General features: G+C 40.0%; 1 protein-coding gene across 37 annotated transcripts in view; it reads left to right on the top strand.

Annotated features, from left to right (window-relative positions):
* The first annotated feature begins 3,382 nt into the window (after positions 1–3,382).
* The window catches only part of EPS15 (epidermal growth factor receptor pathway substrate 15), a 185,398-nt gene continuing 173,650 nt past the window's right edge, over positions 3,383–15,130 (top strand). For all 37 annotated transcript variants that reach the window (XR_013520058.1, XR_013520057.1, XR_013520055.1 and 34 more), the window contains exon 1: positions 3,383–3,530. Coding sequence is in view for 25 of the 37 variants with exons in the window: in XM_078331704.1 (XP_078187830.1) it covers positions 3,498–3,530 (33 nt within the window). In the remaining 12 variants the exon portion in view is untranslated. The remainder of the gene's footprint in view (positions 3,531–15,130) is intronic.

Here is a 15,130-nt window from a genome sequence, read left to right as displayed (position 1 = left end):
CCAAAGACATTAAGTTGACCTAGAAAAAAACAATTTTTATCTGCTCCATGAAACTCATTCTTGTTGTAATGAATTAGATTATAACATATCTTCGACTGGCTACATTTTCCTCTCCTAAAATAGATTTGGGATATGACCCAGTGCTCTGATGAGATCTAGGACACACATTTGCGAATTGTCATTGGTGTGTCATTAAAAAAAAAAAAAAAGTCTTAGAAGTTCTAGGCCTTTTTTGGGAGTTTGGCCAATTACTCCCTTCCCTATAGACATGTTCCCATCTCCCATTACATGTCATTAATTTAAACCAGAACTTAAGAATGAAGAAGGAAGTCACTATACATTACTGGTGGTCTGGAAGAGGCATGGGGCAATTCCAATATAAATATTTTAAGCAAGTGTTCCCTTGCTGAGGCATCTGATTCTTTTTATTTTTTGTTAACCAAGACCCAAATCTACTGTCGATGGCTCTTACTTATACAAGCTACTTATAAAATATTTGTTCCTTGATTTTCTTATGGGGATAAAGGTAAGATACAAATAACAAGCAAATATGAGATTGTGTTCAGTTCAACTGGACAAACTTTTATAGTGTACCTAGTGAACATTAGGGGTTGTGCTAGATTCTACAAATAAAAGCTTTTGACTGGGTGTGGTGGCTCATGCCTGTAGTCCAGCACTTTGGGAAGCCAAGGCAGGTGGATCACTTGATGTCAGGAGTTTGAGACCAGTCTGGCCAACACAGTGAAACCCTGTCTCTACTAGAAAAAAAATATATAAAAATTAGCTGGTGTGGTGGCGGGCACCTGTAATCCTAGCTACTTAGAAGGCTGAGGCAGGAGAATCTCTTGAACCCAGGAGGTAGAGGTCAGCCTCGGCGACAGAGTGAGACCCTGTCTTAAAAAAAAGAAAAACATAAAATAAAAACATTTATAAATTGTGAAAAGCAATACTGTATACATACAAGGTATTATTTATTTATTAGAGATGGGGTCTCTCTATGTTGCCCAGGCTGAATTCGTGCTCTGAGCTCCTGCCTCAGTCTCCTGTGTAGCTAGGACTATAGGCATGTGCTGCTGTGCCTGGCTAAGTTATGACTTTTGACTTAAAATAGATCATATAAAAGTTATAACAATAATAATTCCTTACATTTTCTCTAAATTAGTAAATGTTAATTTGCTAATTTTGGTAAATATTAATTAGTAAATATATTTATTAATATATTTTATATATTAATATTAATAATTAATATTAATATATTTTAATTTACTAATTTTCAAATATGAGATAGAGAAGCTCAGATAGGTTAAATGGTTATATTCTCTTTCCTACTCTGCACTGCTTTTCCAGGAAACTATACAGCAGGGATTCCATCTTATTCATCTGAAAGGAATATCTTACATCTCATATGGTTTGGAGGAGTCCCCTTGAATAAGCAAGTGAAATTGTACTTCCACAAGCAATTTGCTTCATGATTTTCAGATTTTATAATTTGTGTAGCTACAACTTTAGGCACTTTCGTATTTGTTATCTCATTCATCCTCACAGTAACCCTAAGGGCATACAACTAGTGAATGGGAGAGCCAGGACTGGAACCTGGACATTCCTAATGTCTGAGCCCTATGTATTTCACTATACTAAGCTGCTTTAGCTATTAGTTGTATAACCCTGGGCAAATCACTTAGCCTCTGTGACCCTGCATTACCTCATTTGTAAAGTGAGTATGATGATTACTTCCTTTTAGAGTTGTGAAACTCAAATATGCTAATGCAAAGTAGAAAACACCAGTAGAAACATTAGTTGTGTGTGGTTATGGCTGATAAATGTACCAAAGTGAAGTAATGATTAACAGCAAAAAAAGAAGCCAAGGAAGATGCTCTTGAATAAGTGGTTACTCACCAGACCTATATGGCTTGCTCTTGTTAGCTGGCATTTGCCAAAAGGGGTCTGAGTAGAATTAGGAGTTCCTGCAGAAATTTTTAGAATGATTTGCCTGTGATGGCAATAGTCTAAAAACTTAGGTGGGGCTAACTCCATCCTGGGTCTTGTTCAGTTGTCTCTCCTACCATGGGGACTGCTATGGTAATGGTAATGGGTGTGGGCCTGATAGAGTTGCAGTTTGTTGTCATGGGAAGCCACCGTGACTGAGAAATTAAGACCAATTTGGGTAAATACATTTATTGATGCCTCTGTTTGAACTGTGAGGTAGATATAGTAGTGAATCAGCCCCTTGTCCTCAAGGATTTTACAGTGCAGTGAGGTGCAGACAAGCCCTCAACTAACGCTTACAAATAAGGCAGAGCATAAAAAAGGTCATATCAGAACAACTTAGAGGTGGGGTGTGGAGTTCCTAGAAGGCTTCTTGAAGTAGGTGGTATATATGTTGAGCCTTTGAAGATGAGAATTTCAAGTAACTGGGTATTCCAACTGAAGGTTGGCAGCATCAGAAGGTGTAGGATGTGTTATGTTTAACATAGGCAGGAAGGAAGGCCTTTATTAAGCACGCACTGTAATTCCAGGGTCTGACAATATAGAAATATATTGAAAATAGACCTTGCCATCGAGGAGCTCTTAATTTAGAGGGGTAGATAGGTGTAAACTGTCATTAGGGTGGTGACTTCACAAAGTAGAGAAGAAAGGTTATAAAGGAGACCGTGTAAGTAACTCTGACATGAGAAGGAGAGAAGATACTTTGCAAAGTAGGTGATACTAATTATGTCCTGAGAAAGGAGGAGTCTGCCAAGTGGACGATGTAAGAGTGCTACAGGCACTACCGTTCCCTTGTTAAACAATCTAAGTGTGACAGGCACCAGGCAAATACCTTTCCAAATGGATTTTGGCTGTGGGAGGGAATGACTTAATGTCTTCTTTTCTAATATACTAGCAGATAGTTAAATCTAATACTAGGATTCTAATCCAGCTATATAATTAGCTGTATGACCTTAGTAAGGCACTTGTTTCAGTTCCTTCATGAATGCAATTCAAAAATATAAGAGTCTAGTACAGAGCCTGGCATATATAAAGTGCCATTATTATTTTCTATCATTATCTCATTTAGCCCTCGTAAGCAGCTTGGACTCTGGTTAAAATTTCCCCTATTTTTCAGAAGCAGGAGCTCAGCGTAGGTAGGTGAAATTCACAGGACAATCTGGAGTCGCCTCCGCAGCCCGTCCGCTTTACTTTAAGGTCCGCGCCGGGTTTTCCCAGGCGGACCCGGGGGCAGGCTCTGGTCCGGCGGCTGTTACTCCGGCGCCAAGGTTTGGGCGGCGCCGCGGCCTGCTCGCGCGGGCGGGCCGGCGGGCCGGCAGGCGGGCGGGGGCAGGCGGGCGGGGCCAGGCGGGGCGGGGCGGGCGTGAGGAGGGAAGTTGTGGAAGTTAGGGGAGACGCCCGCCCGCCCGCCTGGGCCTCGCCTACAGCCGCTTCCCCCGCCTCCTCTCCTCCCCGCCCCGAGCCCTCGTCTGCCCGTCCTTCCTTCCCCTCCCTTGCATGATGGAAACACCATGGCTGCGGCGGCCCAGCTCTCTCTGACACAGGTAACGCCGCCCGCCTGTCCGCCGGGCTTGGCCGGCCGGTATCCCCCTCCCCCACCGCCCTCAGCTTAGCCAACCCAGGCTAAGCGGGCCTGGCGACCGGCGTGTGTGAGCGAGAGCGGGTGCGACTGCGGGAGGGCGCCCTCCCGAGCTGGAGTCCCAGCGCGGCCGCCGCGACCTCGCCCCGAGTCGTTGGGCGCCCCCTGCCCCGCCCCCCGCTGCCTCCGTCGCCCACTCCGGCCGCCCTTTGCTCCGCCACCGAGCGGACTGTGACCCGGCTCGCGCGGGGCAGCTTTCACTCACCCAGGAAGTTTTTTCCCTTCGGGCCGCACGCACCCCAGGTGAGCTCTCGTTGAGCTCGCGCGGGCCGGCCGCACCCCCGGGCCGCACGAGGCTCGCTCGCTGGGCCGGCAGCGCGCCGCCCCCAGTTGTAGTTGCCTTCCAGAGCCGGACGCGCAGCCCCCCAAGTCAGGTTTTCCTCTCCAGATCTGCCTTTCTCCCGGAGTCCGACGAAAGCCCTTCCTTCCCAGCAGTTTAATGTAGTTACTAGCCTCGCCTCTAAAGAAGTCTCATCCTACCCATCTACCCCCTCTGCCAGCCCCTTCCTCAGTTCAGCCTCTCCCACTCCTGATCAGGTTTCCTTCTGGGTCAGACCCCCTATGCAGCCTTTTCCCACCCACGTCTGCTTCCACTTCCACTTCCCCTCCAGAGGCGCCCGCTTGATTGCTGTGCAGGTGGATGCCCTTAACGGGTGTGGTGGCTCCGCCAGTCTTGGTGTCAGGAACGGCCGCCCGGGGAGCACTTGTCTTGAGGGAATCCTCAGCAAAACTTGTCCTCGAGCTTCCCTCTTGCCTCGTTGCTTCCTGTCAGAGTCCAGTCCTCGTGCTTCTCAGAAAACCTCTAAACATTACTCACACTGGGAACCTGGTCCCTCCCTCTCTGCAGAGAAGCCAATTACAATGTAAACATGGTGTCCGGGATGATAAGGTGACAGACACCTGCCAATCCCTTCCTGCTCCTCTGACCCAAACTTCCCCCACGTCTCCTTCTCAGACGGCTCTCTGCAGAGCTGGTGGCGCGTGCTTCCCGATGTGTGTGTGTGTGTGGGGGGGGGTTGGTGGCACCCAGTCCTCCTTGCCTGCTTTGTGGTATCTCCCTGCCATCTTGTACTCTCCTTGGCCTAGATTCGTTGGTGCTTCTAAGGCTTTAGCGCTGGGATAGGGCAAACATTTGGGCACTAGAGTTTTCTGTGTTTAGGATCAAGAGGCTTCGGGGTGCTTTGCCTGGCACTATAGGATAGAGAGAGAGAGAAAAATGTCTTCTCAGAAACCGGGAGTCACGTACATACTTCATGTAAAATAACGAATCGTGTTTGCAGGAATTCTAAGTGTCATAAGGGAAGTCTGTTTCCCAGTTTATTTGGTAGTGGTGTTTGTCCTGTTCTGACAAGCAGATAACAGCGGGGAAGAACCCTTTAACATGGAATGTGGTGGTTTAGTCTTGGTTATGTATCTTTGGAAGGGTCCTCCCAAAACTCAAATTTGAGCAACGACAGCACTGACTTTTTCAGGTATTCACTTTCTGTGAGTCTAGTTAGTGACTTGCATTAAACGAGATCCCTGTTGGTGGGCTGTTGTTTTCTGGCTCTGTTGGCCAGTTCTGGCAGGAGTTTTCCCTTCTTGAAGATTTTGTGCTCTTGAAGACTTGCGTAAAATTGCTTCTCAGTTGTGTGCATACTTTATTATCGCCCTGGGTAATACCATGTTTTTAGCTTCTATTTACTATCATTCATCTCTGGAGAATTACTTCAGGCTCTGTGAGTTTTATGGTCATTTAAAAAATTTACATATGTTCTTGGGTTATATAGGTATTAATGGGGACACAGTAAGTACGGACACAGTAAGTACTCAATCAGTAGTAGCTATTATCCTTCAGTGCCTCACATATGAAAGAATATACATTGGTGGCCAATTTTTATTGATAAATAAGTAAATTCAGAATATTCTGATTTTCAAACATGAAGAGGTAGTAAGAGGGATTATGAAGGCACAGGAAGAAAACATTTCCAGTTGTTGGTATACCCTAACGTGCCTCCTTATTTCAAAACTTTGCAATTTGTGATTTTTAAATTTAATTCTAATTTTTAAAAACTGCTTGAGCCCAATTCACTAAGATAACAATGCAGCCTGGTTTCAGATTCATTATTGATCCGTTTGTCATCCTCTGTTTTCCCTATCCCTCCCATCCTCCCAGCACACATGTTTAGACAGAGGCATACTCAAGTGAGAGATCATTCAGGCCAGGGACATCTTTTAATCCATCTTTCTTCCATAGTATCTATCTGGAAGAAAGCAATTAATAACTGTTATAGGAATGACTGAAAGCTCTAAAGGATTCTGTGACAGTTATGGAGATTAACATGCTGAAGTTAGTTTCTGTCTCTGTTCATATGATGGTTTTCATTTAGCAAATATTTTAAAAGGACCTATAATGTGCTAGACACTGTACTGGGATTATCTTGTTTATAATTTCTTGCCTTTACCAATTAAGCAAAACAGTTTGGGGGGAAAAATGTGAAAAGTATTTTAGTGGCTAGGCTTGGTGGGTCATGCCTGTAATCCCCAGGACTTTGGAAGGCCAAGATGGGTGGATCACGAGGTCAGGAGTTCAAGACCAGCCTGGCCAAGATGGTGAAACCCTGTCTCTACTAAAAATACAAAAATTATGGTGGCGGGCGCCTGTAATCCCAGCTACTTGGGAGGTTGAGGCAGAGAACTGCTTGAACCTGGGAGGTGGAGGATGCAGTGAGCTAGTATTGCACCACTGCACTACAGCCTGGGTGACAGAGCGAGACTCCGTCTGAAAAAAAAAAAAAGAAAAGAAAAATGTAGCTTATACCTACCTTCCTTTTTCCAAGCTTGCCAACCAACCCTTCAGCTCCCCAGCCACCAAAAGAAATTATCTAAATTATTATACTGTAACTTCTAGAGATGATAGAGTACTAGAGTACCAAAATATTATTTCTAGTTCTGCTTTGGCAACAGCTAACTTTATGGGTTTGGTTTAAATACCCAGGCCTCAGTTTTCTTAACTTTAAACTTAACTCAACAGATATTTGCTGAGCATTCACTATGTGCTAGGAATTAATATTTTCATGGACAAAAATAGTTAATTGTTTGAACTTGGAGACAAAATATTTAACTTATTTCTACTAGAATTAGCAGATCTAAGGAGCTTTCCAACTATTAACATCCTGTTTTATAGGCAGTGTTCTATGATTTGTAGACTTAGTGGATTTTCTCTGGGTACTTTAGTGCTTTACAACCTTAATGTTTTCCAATTTAGTTGTCTTTACTAGATGTTCCATTTACTTTTTGTCAATGAGACATAAAACCTGAGTGAGAAAGACCTTGACTTTTGCTTATTATGGTGATAGATCAGAAAAAAAGCATATAATACTTGACAATAGTCAATTTTCCCTCCTTATGCCCATATCCCTAATAATAACAATAATACTGTTAACTTCCCTTTGGGTATTACTGTATGCCAGGAATTTCACTACACTTAGAATCTAGGCCAGGCATGGTGGCTCACACCTGTAATCGCAGCACTTTGTGAGGCTGAGGCAGGCAGATCACTTGAGGTCGGGAGTTCGAGACCAGCCTGACCAACATGGTGAAACCCCTGTCTCTAAAAAAAAAAAAAAAAAAAAATTAATGATATATTTTACAAATTAGAGAAGATAGTAAGCAAGCTGGTAAGTGGTGGATCTAAGATTTGAACCAAGGTCTGTAGGACTTCAAAACCTGTCTGTTTCACTGTACTTCTCTATGTACTATACGTTTGGCATATCCAATACTCCCTTGTATTTTTTATTTTATTTTTTTCCGTTTATTTCATTGTCTTAAGCAGTAAGCGTCTTGAGGATATAAGCCTTGGTTTTTGCCTTGAATCTCTAGTGCCTTTGATAGTATTTTGATGATACAATTGTGTGTTCACAGTACTATTGGGGTAAAGGTTTTATTTTACTGAGATATGACTTGAATATTTAATAGTCTTTTAGCAATTCAGCTTTATACTGAAGTTTTCTTGCTTTGGTTTAGCAAGGTTTTTTTTTGTTTTGTTTTTTGTTTTTGAGACAGGATCACACTGTCACTCAGGCTGGAGTACAGTGGCATGATCAGGCTCACTGCAGCCTCAACCTGTGGGCCCAAGGGATCCTCCCGTTTCAGCCTCCTGAGTAGCTGGGACTACAGACATACATCGTTCTGCCCAGCCAATTAAAAATTTTTTTTTGTAGAGACAGGGTCTAACTATGTTGTCAGATTCTTTTTTTTTTTTTTTGTAATAAAAAAGCCCTTAAGTAGGGACTTTATTTTAAAAATCCTAATATATAAATGATATAAAAATACAAGAGTGACATACTGTATTACAGAAAACTTGGATATTAAAGGAAAACATCTCCCATAATTTCGGTGTGTAGTGTTTATTTTCAATTTCATTTTTTAAACAAGTATACTGTGTGCTAATAAACATATCATCTTGGTAGTCTGGTTTAACAATTATGACAGTAAATACAGGTTAGTTTGAAAATTACAACATATTCTCAGAAGCAGAAAAGTGATATTGTTCTCAACATGACAGATATCTGAGTTCCTACAATGGGAAAGGCATATTAATGATGTTTTTCTTTTTTGCCTATAATTATGGCTCAATATACTCAGGAAATCTGTTCTTCCTTGAGAGAGATACCTAATCATTCTCAAAGATGGCTTGAAATGTTCGGCACTTGGGAGAGGTCCTCATAGTTAAAATTAATTAGAAACAATTGGGTTCATCTAACAGCAGATCTCCCAGGAATAATCTAAGAGTGCATTTCTTTGTTTTCACTCTGTTTGCAGACAGAATGCCGGTAACAGACTAATGTGTAGTAGAAAAAGATTGAGCATCATTAGCAACGAATCATAATTTAGAATCTCTGCAAGCTCTAATAGTGTGATTTTTAAAGGCTTAATCTAAGGTATTTTACTTGTTCTTCAGGGAATTATTAAGAGCACTTTATGCACTTGTTTTGTGGGTTTGGGGTTTAATAAAATTGGGAGCAGAAAAGGTAACTATTGGTTATGGGCTTAATACCTGTGACACAAGTTCACCTATGTAACAAACCTTCATGTGTACCCTTGAACCTAAAATGAAAGTTAAAAGAAGAAATTGGAACTCTGGAAACCAAAAACAAGAAAATGGCCTGAGAGAGATCTCGTTACTTGGAGAATTGGTAGAAATAAATGAAAAGGTATTGCAGGCAGAGTTCATTAGGCAAACTCACATGCTAGCGTTTCATTTTTAAAGCAGTTGAACCCCAACAAGATATACCTTCATTACAAATTATATTTATTAGGAATTTTTAATAATCTGAGGAATCTTATAATTTGAATGCTGTATTATAGTAAAGTGAACATTTTTTATTTAGACAAATGATCTAACCCAGGTAAGCATTTGTAGAAAAAGGACTGGAAGAAAAAAACTAAAATTTTATAATAGCATGGTTGTAGTTTTTAATCTACCTTGTTTTCAACAGTGAGAATATATTCCTTCTGTAATCAACTGATTTAGTGTTTCTGTTTGGCATTTTGAAAAGTTACTCATTTAAATTGCATACACAGTAACTGTGTAAAGTAAAGCTTTGTGTTCTAAGATTGCATTTACACTTAGTTTTCCTCTTAAACATTCTCATATTTGAATTTAGAGAAATTGATCAGAGGAATGATAATAATTATTTTAATTAATTTGGACAATTCAGTTAGAGGACTAATTTATAATTTTGTGTGCTGCTTTATAATACAAAGCATAACCTATGAACTAGGCTATTATTATTGTCATTTCAAATTGGAGGATACTGAGGCTCAGAATTTGGGACATAGGTTTTATAGTTAGTAAATTAAAAAGCCAATATAAATTCATGTTTAAAAAAATTCAAACAATGCTAGTAAAGTCTCCTTTCTGCTTTAGGCCTTCATTTGCTTTCCCAGAGGCAGTCATTCTTGCCAGTTTCTTGTGTGTATTTCCAGTAATAGTCTGTATATATGCAAATAAATATATACATATAGTGTATATGTATATATTTTCTTTTGTGTAAGCTGTCTATTGTTTCAGTTTGTTGTCACTGTATTATTTTTAGCTTAACTTATCTAGGAGATTGCTCTATATTATCGCTTGTAGATCCCCCTCATTATTTTCCAAACCTCAGGGTATTCCTATATGTGAACTTACTGTAATTTATTTTACTAGCCACCTGTTGCTGTACATTTATTTTGTTTCTGATCTTTTGTTATTAACAACTGTGCTGCAGTGGATACTCTTTTATGTGTTTTTGACCACATGTGTGAGTATATGGATTAATTTTTAGTAGGTATAATTGTTGGGCCAAAGGATACTTTTAATTTGCATAGATATTGCTAATTTGGGCTAGGCATAGTGGCTCACACCCATAATTTTGGTGCTTTGGGAGGCTGAGGTGGAAGGATTGATTGACGCCAAGAGTTCAAGACCGGCCTGAGTTACACAGTGAGACCCATCTGCGACAAAAAAAATTTTAAGTTAATTGGACGTGGTGGTATGCCCTGTAGTCCTAGCAGGTATTCAGGGTCACAGTGAGTTATGATTATACCACTGCACTCCAGCCTAGGTGACAGAGCTAAGACCCTATCTCCAGAAACACTGTAGCAGCACACATGTTTGAGTGTCATTTCCTCCACAGCTTGATCAACATAGGATATTATTGTCAGTCCAATGATCAGAAAGATTTCAAACGATTTCATTGTTTTGGTTTGTCATTTCTTTATGGTAAGGTTGAACTTTTTTTTTTCTTCAAAACCATTTGTAGTTCCTTTTTTGTAAACTGCCTGTTCAGTTTTTTACCTGTTCTCTTGATGGACTGTTTGTCTTCTTTCTCACTGATTTGTAAGAACTCTTCGTATATTTAGGAAATTTGCCCTTCTTTGCAAATTTTTTTTTCTCTGAAATTTGTTTTTGGCGTTTTTAATTATTTAGAAATATTTGCTTTATATGTTTAATTTATCAGTCTTTTCTCTTAGAGCTTCTGCAAAATCTAGATTGTTAAACTTCAGGAGCAGAGGCAGAATAAGATAACTGCAAGAGCATACCTGTTCTGCCCCTGAGTAGTTCTGATCTTGAGCAAATTACTTAACCTCTTAAGTGTACTCATTTGCATGTTAGAAATAAACTACTGAGACATCTTGGATATTATTGATGTCTCAGTAGTTTATAAACCTCTCAAGCATGTTGTGATTACAAAATGAACTGGTGAATAAAAAGGGCATACCATATATGTGGCTTTTAGTAAATATTCTTTTCTTAGCCATTCCTATAGTTGCCTAATTTGTTAAAAGCTGGCATTATACCCTGCCTCATATACTGTGCTTTCCTCTCACATAAATGTGAACTTTCTGAATATTTTGTGCAAAAGTAAGATAGAAGTGAGGTAGAAGAAACTCACTTTTGTGATATAAATAATGCTTTCAAATGTATTAGAGGTGCAATTAAAAAATAAAGGTTGGGTTCTTTTTAAAATTTGTTTTTATGTGGTAAAAATATACAAAGAAAAGTAAGCTTCACTTCCTCCCTCATTTAAACTGGGGGTTATTACAATGGGAATTTAATAGTACAAGGAGTTTTTCATCAAATTGCTTATTCCTTATAGTATGTGCAATAAGAATACAAACTTGACCAAGAATGCTAGGATAAGAACATATTTTTTGGGCTGGGCGTGGTGGCTCGCCTATAATCCTAGTACTTTGGGAGGCCAAGGCAGGTAGATCACAAGGTCAGGAGTTTGAGACTAGCCTGGCCAATATGATGAAACCCTGTCTCTACTAAAAATACAAAAAATTAGCTGGGTACAGTGGCAGGTGCCTGTAATCTCAGCTATTTGGGAGGCTGAGGCAGGAGAATCACTTGAACCCGGGAGGTGGAGGTTACAGTGAGCTGAGATTGCACCACTGCAATCCAGCCCTGGTGACAGAGTGAGACTCTGTCTCAAAACAAAACAAAACATATTTTTTGGAGGAAGACTTGTATATTACAGTACTTTATAATTTTTTGGATTATGGTTTCTCAACCATGACACTTTGAGATTTGGGGCTGGAGAATTTCTTGTGGGAGGCTGTTCTGTGCATTGCGGAGTGTTTTGCAGCATCCTTATCCATTAGACGTCGATAACACCTTCACCAGTTGCAACAATCAGAAATATCTCCAGACACTGTTAAATATTTCCTGGAGGATTAAATTGTCTCTGGTGGAGAATCGCTAGCTTATTTATTTATTTTAAAGTTTTAGCTTTTTTTTGAGAGAGAGTCTCACTCTGTCACCCAGGCTGGAGTGTAGTGGCGTGATCTTGGCTCACTGTAACCTCCGCCCCTGGGTTCAGGCAATTCTCATGCTTCAGCCTCCCCAGTAGCTGAGCTTACAGGTATGCATCACCATGCCTGGCTAATTTTTTTTAATTTTTAGTAGAGATGAATTTTACTATGTTTGCCAGGCTGGTCTCCATCTTCTGACCTCAAGTGATCCTCCTTTCTCAGCCTTCCAAAGTGTTGGGATTACAGGTGTGAACCACTGCACCTGGCCAAATCACTGATTTAGATATATACTTGTTTATTATTATTGTTATTTGAGGCAGTCTGGCTCTGTCACTCAGGCTGGAGTGCAGTGGCACGATCTTGGCTCACTGCAACTTCTGCCTACTGGGTTCAAATGAGTCTCCTACCTCAGCCTCCCAAGTAGCTTGGATTATAGGCACCCACCACCATACTCAGCTAATTTTTGTATTTTTAGTAGAGTTGGGGTTTTACCATGTTTGGCTAGACTGGTCTCAAACTCCTGACCTCAGATGATCTGCCCTCCTCAGCCTCCCAGATTCTGGGATTATAAGTGTGAACCACTGTGCCCGACCTAGAGATGTACCTTTTGTGATTTATTAGGACATATAAGATATACTTTCTAGGGGTGGGGACAGGGGAAAGAATTTATCTTCATATTTTTATTCCTAAGCCTGCCATAAGCCATGATTGACTCCTTGTGTATAAATATTGAGCTTAAAATACTAAAATGAGAAGACAACCTGAAATTGTGAACTTTGTTTTTAGTGTGATTTCTCTGCCTTTCTTAGTGTGATCTCCCCCTTCCCCAGCTCCACTGTGGTTTGGAAACTTAGTGTGGTCTTATTTTAGTTGTGGAAGAGTTCTATCTAGTGGGCTATTTCCTTCCAGAGATCCTGGAAGGAAAATATTCTTACGCCACAGTGGAGAAGGAAGAGGACTGATGTTTCTAGAACTCGTAATAAATACGAAGTATTTTTAGATGATCTACATACATTATTTCACTTAATCTTCATAGCCTTTCTACAAGTAGGTAGGTATTAATCTTCTGTATTACTTGCTCAAAGTTGTATTTTAAGTGGCAGAGTTGAAATTTGAACCTGGGCATATCTGTTCTCCAAGTACATTTGCTGTGCTACTTCCTGTAAATAGCATTGATGATATTTCAGCCAAACTTTGAGATGAAAATGAACATTCATGTGATCTTACATTCCTCTCTTGTTACATAAAAGAAATTATTCAGTGTGGTGTGTGAGTGTATTGTATCTGTGGGGGAGGTCAATAGTGGGATAACAATAATACTTATTGAGCACACTACATGTCATGTGCTGTTTTCAATAATCTTTACAACCTGATGAACCTTTCAGTATTTACAACTTGGTAATCTTTATATCCCTGTTTTATAAAAACAAAACAGAAAACTGGGACACAGAGGTGAAGTAATTTGTTCAAGGCCAAACTGCTGCCAAGTGGTAGAGGCAGATTGTAACCCAGTAGTCTAAACAACTCAGATATTAATTGAATGAGTCTGCATTTTTAAGGGCAAAATGGCTCTGACCAAACTGACTAATTATGGTATCATTCCTTGGTTATAGCTGAACATATGTTCTAGGCTACCACATCTTCTTATGTGAAAATCAACTTGTCATTGCATACTTCTCTAGAAAGTGATTGTTGTACCAAGTTACAGTGGTGAGTTTTTGTAGACTTGGTAGAAGGTAGTTTTTCATTTTGCACCAGATTTATTGCTCATGAAAATCTAAGCTTCTCCAGGTTAGTGTATATCATACCAATATTTACTTTTAAGCTAATATTCTCTCAGACATGGTTATTTAGAATTAGAGTTTCTACAGTATTTTATTGCTAAAGATAAAATGTATTAGAGACTCCCTAAAAAACAGTTTCATTCAACAAAACCTGGAACCAATAGCTGTAATGATTTCTGATGCTCCAGATGAACATATTTGGGAACTAGCATAAAATAATGAGAGAGATCTTGAGTTCTGAAGTCAGAATGTCTTAGGTCAAATGATAGATTTTAGCTATATGAGCTGTTAATTTGTATGAAATGTTGCACTTAATTATAATTTTGATGGATCATTTATACTAAGGATTATTGATAACTTAATTCCATCTTTTGTTCGGTAGGTACAACATAGATACAGCATTATGCATATATTAAAAATATGAAATTATGTGCATTAAAGATGCTTTCAGTATTGATGGTTGATCCTGTGGTTCAGAAAACATTTACTAGATGCCTCCTGTGTGTCACTGTTTTAATAGGCCTTGGACATACAGGCGAATAAGACCATGACATTTTCTCTGGAGTAGATTTTAGTTTTTTAGGGAGATAAACACTGACTTTCTTGTGTGACAAGTACTGTGATGAAGGACGATAGAAGTAAGGCAAGGGGCTGCCATGGGAGAATCCTGTGATTATGATGGAACTTTTGGTGGTAATGTAGATTTTAATTATTTAATGGTTTTATAGGATCCAGGGTTGTTACTGTAGAGGATATTTAAATTGTACCTAAAAGGATAACATAAATATATAGGAACATTTGATTCAAGTTAGGAACATTTGATTCAAGTTAAATTGTGTTTTGGTGCATAGGGTCCATATTGTGGGATCTAGCATCTATTCTCTTATGAGATTCCCTGTTATATCTTTTCTTTGTAATAAAACAAATATTTTTTTTTTTGAGACAGAGTTTCGCTCTTGTTACCCAGGCTGGAGTGCAATGCTGCGATCTTGGCTCACCACAACCTCTGCCTCCTGGGTTCAGGCAATTCTCCTGCCGCAGCCTCCTGAGTAGCTGGGATTACAGGCATGCGCCACCATGCCCAGCTAATTTTTTTTTTTGTATTTTTAGTAGAGACGGGTTTCACCATGTTGACCAGGATGGTCTCGATCATTTGACCTCGTGATCCACCTGCCTCGGCCTCCCTGAGTGCTGGGATTACAGGCGTGAGCCACCACGCCTGGCCAGCAAAAAATTTTAACTTTGGCCATAGGGCATTAGGAGGGGGATTCAAGGATAGACTTCAAAAGATCTGTGATCTACTCTAAAACAGTATGTAAAAGGAGATTCACAGGTAGACTTTAAAAGATCTATGGTCTACTCCAACACAGTATGTTAAATATTTTGTATATTTGTTTTAACAGAGTAACAAGATTCTTATCCCAGGGACACTGAGAGAAGT

The sequence above is a fragment of the Callithrix jacchus genome, chromosome 7, assembly GCF_049354715.1.
Source record: "Callithrix jacchus isolate 240 chromosome 7, calJac240_pri, whole genome shotgun sequence".
Classification (NCBI taxonomy): domain Eukaryota; kingdom Metazoa; phylum Chordata; class Mammalia; order Primates; family Cebidae; genus Callithrix; species Callithrix jacchus.
The sequence above is the reverse complement of the archived record's forward strand: the minus strand, read 5'-3'. Positions and strand labels throughout refer to the sequence as shown.